This window comes from Pelmatolapia mariae, linkage group LG18, assembly GCF_036321145.2.
Source record: "Pelmatolapia mariae isolate MD_Pm_ZW linkage group LG18, Pm_UMD_F_2, whole genome shotgun sequence".
Classification (NCBI taxonomy): domain Eukaryota; kingdom Metazoa; phylum Chordata; class Actinopteri; order Cichliformes; family Cichlidae; genus Pelmatolapia; species Pelmatolapia mariae.
Window position 1 is genome coordinate 28,597,503 of NC_086243.1, and position 15,102 is coordinate 28,612,604.

Consider the following 15,102-nt stretch of genomic DNA (forward strand, 5'->3'; position numbering starts at 1 on the left):
CATCTGCACCCACAGACATCCTGCAGTGGAGGCTGAGGGCTGTCAGGGGCCACTATGAGAATGGCTTTACAGTCAAAAACACCCACTAGCCTGCAGTCAAACCCACTGCCAGACATGGATGTGTAAAAGGAAAGCTTTTAAGGTGGTCTGCTTTACAAGTTTAAGCAGTCCCGGTGCGCCTGCTATTTTTACAAATGTACTCGAGAAATCACAAATTTGTTTGCGCATTACTGAAAAAAAATGGAAATGATATTACATAAGACACTACAACTGTTCATTCAGAATGCAAACATGATGACGCTGACTTAATCCTCATTGTGCTTTAGTGCTTTAAAGTTACAGATAGAAGAAAAACACAAAACAAACAGCTAAATTATTTTTGAAGGCTCCCGCCTCAATTTTTTGGGCCACAAGTCACTCGTGCAGTGACAGCAGCACATTCAGCCTTCCTGTTTTGTGTGGTCGCTGTGGAGCTGAAAAATACAACCATCTGGAAGGGAGGCTTTTATTTTTCCTCTGAAAATGGCAAAGTCAGAGTGAATGCTGAGAATTCAGAGCGCGGGGCGGGTGAAGCGACGCCTCGGTCTAAAGCCACATAACAAAGGATGACATTCAAGATGACGTGTTTTGATTTGGTATAAACGCAAAACTAAACAAGTGACGGCAGGGCTGCTATTGTTTTACACTTTCAGAAGAGGAGGGAACAAAGTTCATTCAAATGTATTCATATATTCGGTAAACACCCTTCTATCCACTAATCGTGTCATGCTTCTCTCAGTCACCCAGAAATGATTTTATCCCTTCAGTCGCCTATATGTAATTTTTCATCAAAAACACTCATATCTTGCCAATCATTTGTCAATCTATCCATCCATTCTGACATTTATTCCCATCACACTGAATTCCATCCATTTATCGGCCCATCCACAAATGTGTGAGTCCATTAATTTGATTCTACCATCTATTTTATACCAGGGTTTGTTTCCTGTGGAGGTACTCAAAGCACCTAATAAAAAGCCCAAACAAGCTTCTCCTACACTCCTTCAGTCTGTGTAACAGTGTCGCTGCCCATCACACTTTCTTCTCTTATTTTATTTTGCAATAAAGTGTATTTCAGTTAGGACCTCTATAGTTATTTCCATCTGCAGTAATTTATATCTGGCTGCCTGGCTCTGTCCTGGGGCCTCCCTGACCCTCCATTACGGGAGGAGAGCATACCTCCCAGCCGCTCCATGTGCATACATATAAATGGAAAGATGCAGAAGGAGATAGCAGCAGCAAGACCTCAATACAGGACGGAGCAAGTATCAGTAACGACAGACATGACATCTTATATATAACTCTTACTGGTCTTGCCTTAAAGCTATATTAGTTTTAGTTTTGCTGACTCTTCTGTGTTGTTGCCTAAAACACTGGGGTCAACTAAGTGAAGCTTATGCATCAGTTCAGTAATGAAGATCTGCAATCACTGATCTGCCTGCTTTCCTGGCTGCTTTGGTGCTACGGCTTTCCCACGCTGTCAATGTCAATACTGACACCATTACTCTAGTCCAATCATCTAGTTGTCTGCCTTCTTTGAGCCAATCAGCCTCAGCGTTGCATGGTTTAAATCTGTGCTCTTCGTCATTTTCACATTCTCCCCATCTCCACCTCAGACACCTCAGCCATAGCTCGATTCAACCCATAATCTCCATCTTCTCCACCACCACCAGCGTCTCGACTCCGTGGGGTCCTGTTCTAAATCCTGTCACTGCTGGGATTCCTTTCACCCATGATAGGCCATCGGAGTCTAATCCCCAAATACTTTAATTTCTCTATCTTAATAAATCATGTTCAATTCCTCCAAGTGATCTCTCCTCATTGAAATAAATGTTACTGCAAAATAGAAAAGAAACAAGCTTTTCCAATGATCCATTCTTCATTTATTCACATCAAACCATGCCTCAGCAAAATACAAGTCAGACATACTGGGAATAATAATAGAAATGAGAACATGAAATCAACTTTGAAAACACGAGCTCCACCAACCATTACACACAGAGACTTGCACACACGCAACACAAATGCCCTCTAACAGTACGTTTCCATTCATGTGACACCTCCGGGCTACGAGATGTCGGTCCTGTGACTGTGTCTCTGCTGGGGGAGGCATTTTTCTGACTTATCATGAAGCGCTTTGCCTCGAGACAAACTGTAAGGAGCAACTGGTCCTTCCGTCACACTCTGGAGGAACTCTATTTTTCTCCCTTTTTCCTGTTTTCCTCTCCAGCCTCTCCTCTATACGATGACGAGTTCGCTGTATGTTCCTGAAATGTCAAGCTGCATCAAATTTAAATGTGTTGCTGGGTAGAAAAAAGGGGAAAAAAAGCACAGATACCCTTACACTGTTATTTACTATCACGAGGCAGTCCACAAATTGCAGCTGTGATTAACTACTCTAATTATCTTCTTAGCCGTGCCTACTTTTACTCAAACGGACCCTACACCCTGTTTCATCTCCATCACCGAAAGGAGAGTTTTCACTTGTGTATTTTACACTTATTTACCTTTTTTGATCCCTTTTAATGCAGACCGATACAACGAACTTGTAGTAAATCACTCTTAAAAAATCTACATGATGATAAAAACCTGGCAGCAGGGTGCATGTGATGTGGAGTGCAACCCAGTTCTAAAACAAAGAACCCCAGTGTTTTTCCACATATGAATCACACTGAAATCCACTTGTGTGTTTATTAAACTGGTGGTGCTGGAAAGCCTTGAGGTCATGTGACACAGCTTTGATAGCTTCCTCTGTTTTGGATTTTCTGGTTCTCTCTGTTCTCTCTAAGGTCAGCATTGTTAAGACTGTTTATAACTGTTCACCAACTGAAACAGCGACTAGCTAAACTTCACAAAATCCCAAATCTAAATTCTCTTTATTTGCACCCTCCTGCTTCAACCAGAATTAAGAGGCCAGGTAGCTGCCAGGTGCTGCTAATGAAATGCATTTGATTAACTGATCATCATCAAGTGTGGGCACCTCTATAAAAGCAGAAGTTTTAGCAGTTTGCTGTTCTGGAGTATTCAGGTTTATTGTGACACATGCCATAATCTTCCCCGGATTGGATATCCCATCAAATTCACTCCAAAGTCAGACCGTTCAGCGCTCAGGGAAACTGCAAAAAAAAAAAAAAAAAAAAAAAATCCAAGGGCTTCATCTCAAACTAGAGGCCTCAGTTATGATGTTGAATGTTAAATGTTGTGACAGTACAATTACAAAAAGACTGAACAAGTAGGGCTTGTTTGGAAAGGTTCCCAGGTAAAAGCCTCTTCTCTCTAAAAACAACCTTGCAGCACAGCTGGTTTGCAAAGCTGCATCTGAACATAAGACTGCTGGAACAATGTCCTTTGGACAGATGAGACCAAATTAGAGATGTCTGGCCATAATGTGCAGCACCATATTTGGCAAAAACGAAAGACAGCAGATCAGCACAAACACCTCATTATCAAGCATGGTGGTGGACGGGTGATGATTTGGGCTTTTTCCCCCCAGCCATAGGACCTGGCACTTTGCTGTTACTTAATCAACCATGAACTCCTCTGCATACCAAAGTATTTTAGAGTCAAATGTGAGGATGTCTGTCCAACAGCTAAAGCTTTAGCTGTCTACAACAGAACGGCTGAGAAAGAAAAGAATTAAGATGCAGAAGTGGCCCAGTCAAAGTCCAGACCTCAGAGAGAGCCTTGCATAAACAAATGCCCACAAAGTACAATGAACTGAAGCAAAGTTGTAAAGCAAAATGCCCCCCCCCCCCAAAGAAAAACAATCACTTCAAGTTACTGCACTGCATCGTCATACTTTTTCACAGAACTGCAGAGTCATGTGAGTCCCTTTCATATAACTGGAGATGTATTTGAGCCAAATCGGGCTATGAAATCCACGACAATCCTCTTCTTTAATGTCTCTTCTTTGATGTGGCTGGTAACCAAAAAAAATGTTGGTGACAGAAGCAAAACTCAACAAATCTTTGAAACTGTTGTTTCACAAAGAGGCCTCAGAATCGCTTCAGTGCTTTTTGTATTCAATGAGTCTACAGTCACGTTCAGTACTCTGTCCTTCCAAACGATATTCACTTACTTGCTATCCGAATGATCAAAACTGAATTAGAGCCCAAGTACGTTGCCTTGAACCTTCCCACTTTTTATGCTTATCCAGGTTTTTAGGTTCACATTTTCCCTTTAATCTATCATTTATTTCATTTTATGCGCATGATTTTTCTTTATGCATTTGGTCATTTATCTACATGAAAGAAAGATGAGAGCCGAACAACAAAATTGCTCAAAGACAATATCCATCACTGAAAGGAGATAGAAATGGCAGATTTCCTTTTGAAGTTACCTTTTCTGCATCAGTATGAATGTGCGCTTGAGGATGTGTGGTTTGTGCGTACTGTAGCAGCGTGCATCGACGTCTGAACACGAGGCTTAATGTAAGTGACAGAAAGTTTAGGCTGCCTGTGTTTGTGTGCGTGCTGTGTATGTGTGAGGCGCACGCTGTGCCAGTTCAGCCTCATGTAGGAGGCAACAGTTCAGCCAACTCCTAAAAAGATGTCCCAAATTATCCGGCCACCGACGCATGTTCCTTACCCATGCCTCTGCTCTATTTTACCACGCTCCGCGGGGATTCACTTTGTCGGCCACGCTATTTCAGACGTGGACGTGAGACAAGTCTTGTTCTGGTGCGGCTCCAGATTGGCTACAGAGGAAGAGCCGACGGATCTTAATGTGTCTGAAAAAAAAGTGTTACTGCTTCTCGTCTGTTCACCGAGCACAGAATTTGTCACTTGAGAGTTTGGGTGATAATTCCAACAACGACCTTTTACTTCCACAGACTGACTGTTTTTCTGAAGCTTACGATGGCCTCGTGAACCACAGATCCATCTATTTGACCTCAAAGTGCATAAAAAAGATGCTTCCATTTTTATTTATTTTTAAATAACAGCAGCTTATAATGGTGTGTGTTACACTTGTGTTATTTTTCAGATAAAGCTACATTGTTTCCAAACTGATGGATCATCTAAATCTAGTGCACAGCTCCTCCCAGATTTCTTTCTTCATGAATCACCCCTGTAGAAAACAGGGCTCACAAACATATATTTTTACACATGCTGTAATTAGGGATCATAATTACAAACCCTGGGTCATGAGGCTGCACGGGGAAGATATTTTGTGACACAGATGTCGGAAATGTAGCCGACGTTCGCTCGTGGAACAGCACTGCTATGGTTTCTCTGTTTGGCTAGTTAACTGCAGACATGCTTCACAGCAGTGGAACATGTTTGTTCTGTTTTGGTCCAATAATTTAATTATGGGACTGGGAGAAATGGGCAAGCGGCTACATGCTATGACGGAGGAGGTGGGATTGTCATTCCAACAATGAATTTCAATTTGGAGAGTATCTTAAAATGAGGGATATTTGAGAAACTGTAACCTAAATGCCACTGGCTTGATTTTCCTTTTAGTATTTCCAAATGTGTGTTAGCGGCACACTTCAAACCAGCACCGTGAAGGTGCTGTGAAGGTTACTGATGATTGCAGTGCTTTGGAAACTGAAACACTGGTTGATTAGCAGACAAGTAAGTGACAATAGTTTAATTTATGCCATTAATCAGGCAAAAAAAGGTGGAAAAACACGTTTTTGTTCCTTTTAGCTTCTCAGACTGAATGATTTCCTGTTTCCTCTAATAGTTAACTAAATTTGCTCTCTGGACTATTGATTAGAAATAGCAGACCATTCAAATGCATCATCTTGGCTTCTTTGAAGATGAAATTGGCAATTTGCACTATTTCAAATTAATCAATTTATTAGCCAAAATACATTTACTATTGTTGTGTGTTACGAGACCTAAATCAATGATCAGTTGTCGTAGCCGTTAGTACTTGTTGTAAGCTGCCTGCTTCTAGATCGTCTTTCTGCTGAGTAGAGGTAATGTGAATTGTGTTGCCAGCTTATAAACAGTCTGCAGAGGCATAATCAATTCAAGTTTAAACTGAGTCATGAGTTTGAGACCTGTCTTTTGGGTTAGGGTGCTTTTTAAAAAAAATGTTGATTTCAATTATATTTCGCTTGCTAAGTTAGGATCAGGCACCAAAAGGATTAGGTTTATGCAAACAAACTACTTGGTCAGGGTTAGGCGTCAGAGTACTTTGGTAGGCTTTGGCAACAAAAGCACTTGGATGCATTAAGGTAGCAAAGCTAATAGACTAAGGTGAGAAAAACAGTACTGTTTGTGTAAATTGCTTCCTTTCACATCATAAAGCACATGTTACAAAGCTCTGTTTGTTAGCTCATCATATTTACCATTGTATACATTCCATATTCACTGCGTCCTGCCTGAGGTCTCTTAACGTGTCTTTTTATCTACTTATCGTTGAATACAATCGATTATAAGAGCAAACTAAGCCTGCTAGCTCAGAGCTACTGACCATATGTATTGGACTGATAACAGCTGATGACAGCTATTGACTGGGCTGATAAAAGGTGTTTAATTGCTGTTGTTACAGCTTTTAGTTTAATTTCTAATGCCATATTACTCACTACTGTAAAACAGAGTCTTAAAGTGATAGTCTGAAATACTTCCAGGTTTATACATTTTCACATTTTTAGCTTAAACATGATTTTATGAATAATCTAAACTGTTTCTGGGTGATGTATAGCACCTACAGGGTGTTGAGGTGAGCAGTAGCTGTCCCAGGTGTTCTACAACAGGTGTGTAATGCCTCACCCGCCTTCATCCATCAACAGAGATTAATGCACAACTTTTCAGACATTCAGTTCACAGTAAAACATTATATTCTGTTCCTGTTTCCACTCATGCCCCCGCCAACTGCCGTATCATACTCCGGAGCTGACGCTGTGCCATCCATCCAGTGAAATAAAACTAAGATATCATCTCAGGAAATTTTTAAGTGGGACCGCAGCGCTGCCAAAGGCTTAAGGCCCCCCTCGACGGGCATATTTCGAAGATTTGACTCGTTCCCAAAAACAACACCGCTCCTGCCAAGTCAGAGAGCTACGAGCTGCACCCCATCATCATCCAACATAAACTCACACAACAAATAATGAAACCAATCAAGGAAAGCGGAGAGGCCCCTAAGTAAACAGCCAAATGACATGTTGAGGTGGCTGCAGGGTGGTCAGGCTGTTCAGCGGCCACAGGCGCGTCAATCATAATGTGGAAACGTTGGCTCTCTTGACTGCGAGACATGGAATCAGGCACGTGTGACTAAAATGAACAATCCCATAACACTGAAAAGCAACACGATCAATAAAGCTCACGCTTCCATTTCCCCCCTGGTTTCACACTTTTCCACCTTTTGGACATAAAAAACTTGATCTTCGTAAAACCTGAACACACTCTGTTGGTGCTTTGCCCGACACCAGAAGCCAGATGGTCTCTAGTTAATATTAAAACCATTTGCTCATGATAAAACCTGATTAAACTGTAATATTTTATTTTACAACTGCCTTATTTCAGCACATTAACCTATGGAAAAGTCATTTAGGGAGACAATAACATTCAGTTCGAGATCTACTGCAGTGCCAGCCAGCCACTGTCGAAAATTTTATCGCCATGATTTATTACATTTCATTAAGTACTTAAGCAGCATTATTGCATGCTTATACTGCTCCCTGGGTTATCACACAAAATAGGGTCACTGCAGAATTAGCTTCCAAAGGAGATTCTTTCCAGCTTGTTTGCTTTCAGCACGGTGGAAGGTGTATATTCCCCCGAAAGACACACGATATCCACTATCTGTCCCGAGCGCTAATGGTTTATTAGTCCCTTGGTGCTGAAACATGATCCAATAGTATTGGTGGACCCCATCTGTGAGACAGCGCTGGACAGCTAGTCATGATTTACACAGGAGCCATTTATGGAGCTTTTAAAAAAGACAGAGGAGCCGACATAAAAACAAGCTTATTTATGGACAACGGCAACACATGGGTTGTGGTGCGGCTGTGCACAATTGAGTGTGTGTTTCTGTGTCAAAGAGGGTGGCTTAAGGGTGTCTGCATGGGTGCTTGCTTACAGGTTCTGAACAGTAATTCAAAGGAAAGCACCATGAGATGCACACATGAATGATTCCAGCGTGCGTGTATCATTATAAGAATGTTTTTTCAAAAAGTCGATAACCCAAACTGCCTCCAGTGACAGCGATAAGGCTGAATAGACCTTTATTTATCTTTTGCTGATCATTTTCACAAAAAGGAAAACAAATTAAAAAAACAAATAAAAAATATAAAATACAAGTTCTCAGGAAACAACATCCCGTCACTTAAGTTGTTTTGTCTGACCAGTGCTCCCAAACTCGAATATATTTCCTTAACTATGATGGAAGACAAAGAAAAGCACAAAAGCTTCACAGTAACTAAAAACTGGAACTTTCCTAAAGAAATAAATGTTTGTTAGATATCAGGATGCACTGGCGTATTCTTTTGTTACTGTGATTCATAAATAGCGCAAGAAAAAGCAGGAGAGGAAGCATGATTACAGATAAAAGCATTAACTGACTCGTGTTTATCTTTCAACATCTTCCTCAGAAAAACCAACACAGCAGCCCTTCCACCCATTTCAAAAAATCAAATTTGATCATTATTCCAATGCTGCATACAAAAAGGCACACAAAGCGTTTCTTCTTCAAGTACAAACAGGTAAACTCTACTTCCAAATGAAAAGTAAACACACTTTCTCCATTTCAGCAATGAGCAAAGTGAACTTCATTAATCAAAAGCGGATGCAGCCAGTTTTGCAGAGTTCGCTCCCCCCTAAAATCATGCTAAAAGCCCGTCCAGCCTGCCTCCTTATCATGTATGAATTACTAAACCCATCAAAGCCCATTTCCTCTGAAGTAATTGCCAGCACCTTCAGCGCCATATCTCATCCCTGCACCCCCGTTTCCTGGGAACAGATTTTCAACTATCTCCTTCACCAATAGGTGGCACAGTTTCACACTGTATCCAGGCAGAATTGAGGAGAGAGAGCAAAGAAGGGTGGGAGAGGCAGAGAGAGAAGAGCGAGAGGAGTGAACTCTTACTTGCAGTCTCTGTCCTCCAGATCAAAATGCGGATTGAAGTTGATGAGGATCTTCTGACCCGCTTCAGGGGCGGTAATCACCCATACGCACTGCTGGGACGGTGGGTAGGCGCTTGGATACCCCGGGGAGGTCAGGTAGTCCGCGGTGTGTATCTCTATGCTCCCCCCGCATTTATCTACACCGCAAAAAAAGCAAGAAAGTTGTTCAGTTAGAGGAGATAAATTGACTTTCTGGGCACTGGGCTGCACTGTAATGTTGACTGATTGCGCATTCTGGTGTAAAATATTTAAGTGCAACCGCAGGGGTGGGAATGAGGAGGACACTAACAACTCCAGCTTGGGCACATAAATCCAAATATCCGCCGCTAGAGCAGAAATTAAAAAACAGAAATTACACAGATTTTTTTGCGCCAAGAAGCCAGGCACACATTGGAACTATAAATTCACACACTAGAATTCTCTAAAACTTTACACTCGTACACTTTTTTAGAAAAGGTGTTGGATAAAGTGAGGTTCCTTTGCATCCGCACCATAAGGTGTGATTACGCCCATGAAGGTGAGGTGGGCTGCTTTGCCAGCAATCAGGCAGGATGATTAAATTTAATTTTCTCTCTGAATGATTTAATGAATCGCTTGTAGCCGAGATCATGCTTCAGTGGCAACAAGCGCCAAGCTCCAAAATGCGTCTTTGAATGGATGAAGCCAACAGACCTCAAAGACAAATTGTTTAATTTTTCTATTATAATAAGGAAACTTATTACAGTGAATTGTTGTGCCTCAGTGACTGTATGTATTAGTTTGCAGCTGCAAGGTAATTTGCGCCTCCGTCGCTATATTATACATTAGTATAATCCGGTTTCCGTGTATTTTGTTTATCCATATTGCCGTTTCCCCTCCATCTGTTGGAGGAATTCTACTGAAAACGGTATTTGCGAGGTCTAACTTGAAGCCCCGCGGACGTGCTCTCAAAGGGAGAGCCGAAGCATAACAGGTGAGAGGCAACAATGGTGCAAAACGATGTAAAACGGATCAACGTTCAGCTAGACTGCCTGTTGTCAAGCCACATGTATTCATACAACCCGTCAACACCTACCAGTCTGTGTCAACGAAGCAACCAAGAAGACTTGGGCGAAAAGGAACAATAGCAATCCACTACGCATCCTTATTAGATAGCACAAGACAGACATTTGTTAAAATGAAAAAAAAGAAAAGAAAAATGAAAAATAAAAAATAAAGGCAAACGGGTGGGTAAACGTCCAGAGTTTACGTCCACACAGGAAAAATAACCGAAATTTGTCTCAAAGTAAGAAATCTGGTTGTTGTAGGGTCCCCAGCATCCTGTGAGCTTCAGCAGCAGAGCCCTGCGTCTGTCAGGGAACAACTTGGCATCTCCTGGAAAAAAAAATAATCCAAATGCAGAAAACTAGACGAAGAATCAAAAGGAAAAATCCGATCGTCAAAAGTGGCAGCCGTGAGCTTGCGACTCTTGCTCAGACCTCTCACTCCTGACACCAAACGGGAGCGACAGACATACTTCCAAGTGGGAAATGGAAAAAGAGAAATCACTAGTTAGACGGTACTCAGAGGAAACCCAGCCGCGGGGAACATCGGAGCGCCGCTCTCCAGATCTTCACTCCTTATTTCAGCTCAGCTCTTTCTCCGCCTCTCTCCGCTCTCAGCGTCTGACTGACCGCCGCAGCAGAAATGTCAGGAAGACGTGAAAGTAACAGCGGAATTTCCACTCCCCAAATTTATGCTTCTAGACGCCTTGCGCGCAGCCACCAGCGACCGACCGCTACAAAGGGGCTGGAGCAAACTGACACCGGTGCGCCCTCTTTGCGCTCCCGACGCGTGCTCGCGGGGATAAATGCGCACGCAAACTCAGGCTGGCATGTGGGTCTGGTGTAAGGTGAGGTGTGGACAGCGACCATATGAGCCAACGAGAATCCACATCTGACACGTAGTCACGAGGAGAAAAGTATTGGAGGGAGGTTTATTCGGTCCTTCGTTGGCGACCTACATCCCACATTTAATAGTTTGCTCCAGTGACCAGATACGTTCATGAAATATATTAGATACTTGAATTGTTAAATTACACGTCTTTCCTCTGAAAATAATTACAAGTATATTGGGGACACGTCTATTGCATATTTAGTCTATTTTCGTTATTAATGAGGGTGGTTTGGGTGGATGGAAGTAACACTGACAAAGACTGAACTTGTTCAGTGAAAAGAGAGCTGACTGGGGAGAGAACGGAACTATCTGGAGTGTTTTTTTGTTGTTCTTTTGTCTGTTAATATATTATACCCTAATTTTTGTGGTAGTAGTATATACTAATGTCTATGGATCTATACTAATGTATAATAGTATTCATCATATAGTGAAACTTCACTACTGTCTCAGATTAAATTCAAGTCCATTACAGGAGTTTGTGATCACGTCTTTAAAAGGTCTTATCTAGTGAAGCATGACGTCCTACAGTTCCCACAATGCCTTTCATGGAATCCCCAGAGAACATGTCCAAACTTGTAGTAAAATAAATACTTTGAATGAGAATACGGCAATGTTGACAACGAAAGAGCAACAATAGGCCTAAAACAAAGCGCAGGGTCAGTGTGGAATTTCAGGGGACATTAGCTATAGCATTTTTGTTTTATTCAAATCGTGGTTACAGTAACAACATTCAGGATAAACAACACTTTAATTACAGTAATAAATGCGCTGCACTGACTAAACTGTCAATCACAAGTTGACCAAAAGACAGAAAACATTAGTGCTGCACTGCTGGTCTCCTGTGATTAATGCATTCATGTTTAGTCCTTTGCACTGGAGTTCTCCAACAAAATTGCTTTCATCATTGCACTAGACATTGAGACTAATGAGAATATCTTAAACTTATGACAACAACACAAACTCCATTTTTCTTTTCTCCAAAAGCTCATGAAGGAGTTAAGAGTACCGACTGAGTCTTTTGGAGGAGCAGAGAATGTGCCCTTTGGATATTACCATCTAGTGCATAACAGTTACAAAACATGCATGAAGAATAAAAGTCATAGCTCAAACCTCATGACCTTTCTAATATCCTGGGCCTGCAGGAGTCTCTCAATGGTAAACAGCAGAACAGTCCCAGGTGGAGCTGCCTATAATTAATGAGAGCTTGCTTGTTCAGCACATCATCCCTGGCTAAATAAAGATAAAAATGTGATTATTAGACACTTATAAGAGGGGCTAATTACTCACTGCAGCGTAATTCTGAACAACTGTATGCTTAAAGAAAACACTTTTGCAATCTTCTGCTCTTTGCAAACAAGAGTTTAGTTTCCCTCAACGTCAGCGTTTGTCATCCTCGCTGATGAGCTGCTGTCTGCAATTTAATCTCTTCAGCAGTTGCTTAGATTAAGTGCAGTGTCTCTGGAGAAGATTTTAAAAATAACAATAGCAGTAAAGTATATTTCAAATTAAATGTACACAAGCCAGTCTTGCACTTGGGTTTTCTAGCACTGTATGCACAATGAATGCTCATGGTGAACAGTTTAAATTAAAAAAAAAAAAAAAAACGTACAACAGCAAAAATGTGAATTCATTTGACTGTTTTAGGGATTTAAGTGGTTAAGTTTTAATTTTAGCATGTAGCGATAGTGTAGTGCTCTGAAACGCCAGTTTTAATGCGAAACAAGTTTATTTTTCAATTCAGCAACCATGAAAAACAGCAAGAGGAGCAACAGGTCTATAAAAATTAAAACTATTAGACTTCCAGGAGGTTAGCAAAAGAAATAACTGAAACTCCCTTTTGGGAAAGGACCTCAAAAAACACCCTCGAGCCTACGTAAAGTAATTGTTCCTACAGTTTCACCAGTTACTAAATTTGCACTACACGCACCTGCTTGAACATAATCGCATGCAGAAATGGATCCTGCAATGTAAACACAAAGGACGATGGGGTGAGTGAGTGTTAGCGAGAGCGAGCGGAACGAGTGATTGAGTGACATAAAAACACAGTAAGAGATCAGCAAATGAGCAGCTGAGTGGGTCTGGCAGAGAGCGAGGAGACACAAGACTCTCATCTCAACAGTTTGTATTACAATCCAAAGATCCCGATAGACTTTAATGTTTCCAGTCAGTGTTCAAATCTGATTTAGTTTCTAGTTTTAGTCTTCTGATTATTTTTTCCGCACCAGTACATGCCGGAGTGGAGACAATAAAAAATCGTTGGCAGCACGATGCACTCATAACACTGCCAAGCATGACTGAAATAGCATCGGTGGCAAAGTACATGTTAGTGACGCAGATTGTAAAGCGAGAACAGAACTTGTGTTTGTGTTATGACAACAGAGTCAAGCTTTTGAAGACTGATCACAACTGTTTTCTACTGTATTGACGCCTGTTGATATTTTTTGACAACTTGACATTTTCCTATTTTAATGCAAAGTGCTTCCAGGAATTCAGAGCCATTCATCAGGATTTAATAAAAGACCAATAACAGCCTAATAAATCACTCTAATGCTAGTTCATGTGCGCTAATGGTGGAGAGTGTGGTTTCATTAAAGTGAATTTCAGCATGTAGGTGAGTGTGAAAAGATGGAGGAGTGACATATAGAAAGTGTTGAGAGCGCTATTAAAAGTGAAGCCATATGTTTATGTGTTAATATAAAGATATATGTATAATAATAAGAAGAATAACAATATCTTCCTCTTCTATTAGGCGACGCCACAGCTGAATATCTATTTCCATCTTGTCCTGCTCTTTATTACGCCTACCGCCTGCACTCTCTCTCGCCACATCCATAAACAACCTTTTTGGCATTCCTTTTTTCCTTTTGCTTGGCTGCTCCGTCTTGCCTGTCTTACTGTGTCCCTGAACCAACTAACCTGAGTTGCCCCTGTGATATACCTTCCTAAACACGTCCATCTTTCCCAGCTGTTTCATAGACATATGGGGGCTTATCCGGGATTCGGACCCGGTACATCTCCCAAACTTTTAACTTTCTTTGAACCCTCTACTCCTTGCATCCTTGTGATCCCACATTCCTTCTTCTTACTCGTGCACAACTAGTCTGCCCTTCTTCCACTGTATTTTATTCCACCTTGTCTCCACAGCATTCCCTGAACTTTCCAGGCAAGTCACCCCAATCTCACTACAAATCACAATGTCATCTGCAGATATCTTAGTCCACAGAGACTCTCGCCTGATCTTCCCTGTCAGCCTGTCCATCAAAACTGCAAACAGAAAAGGGCTCGGAGCCAACCCTTGGTGTATTCCCACCTCCACCTAAAAACCATCTGTCACACACCTCACTATAGTCCCACGGCACTCATACATATAATAAACCAATGTCACACATTCCTGACTTCTTTACCCAGTACCACACCTCCTGTCACAGCACTTTATCATATGCTTTCTCCAAGTCCTCAAAGACTGTTTGTCTAGCAGTACTCTCAAAGTCACAGCAAGCACTGCATCTGTAGCCCACTTCTTGGCTGCACCTCACTAATCCTAGCCTAGCTTCCAATACTTTCCACAACCAACTCCCCCACTATGGCTGATTATTTGTATATTTACTACAGCTCTGCACATAACCCTTATTCTTCAGAACTGCCAGCATACTAGCCCATTTCTTCTCTTCATCCACTTCATTTCCAAAACAGCGAAACACTCTATTTAGAAACTTCACCGTCATCTCGCCTGTTGACCTCTTTGTCTCTCAATGTCTTTCATATGGACTAACCACCGTCCCATTTTTTTATACTCATCCTTTACTTACACTCCCAGCTCCACCATCTCTTCGCAATGCAGCCTGTAATTCTTTATTCATTATCCCCTCAAAACACTCCTTATCCTTCTTCTCTTTGCTTGTCAGTTTCCATCTTTAATCTCTCTAACCTGTGACTTACACAATACCTCGTCCTTTTCATTCACCACCTTATCCCACAACTGTTTGTACTCTTGTCAGCTTTCTTCTTCTTTCACTACTCCACTTCTTTTCATCAACCTCGTCTTCCATACATTTTCCTGAACTTCCTCATT

At 41.5% G+C, this 15,102-nt stretch overlaps 1 protein-coding gene across 1 annotated transcript in view; it reads right to left on the reverse strand.

The window, feature by feature from the left end:
- The window catches only part of LOC134617043 (neuropilin-1a-like), a 95,600-nt gene extending 84,683 nt beyond the window's left edge, over positions 1-10,917 (reverse strand). Inside the window, exons 1-2 of the mRNA XM_063462201.1 lie at positions 10,171-10,917; positions 9,079-9,253 (exon numbers count right to left, since the gene is read on the reverse strand). Of these exons, the coding sequence (XP_063318271.1) occupies positions 9,079-9,253; positions 10,171-10,264 (269 nt within the window). The 5' untranslated portion in view covers positions 10,265-10,917. The remainder of the gene's footprint in view (positions 1-9,078; positions 9,254-10,170) is intronic.
- Positions 10,918-15,102: the final 4,185 nt, after the last annotated feature.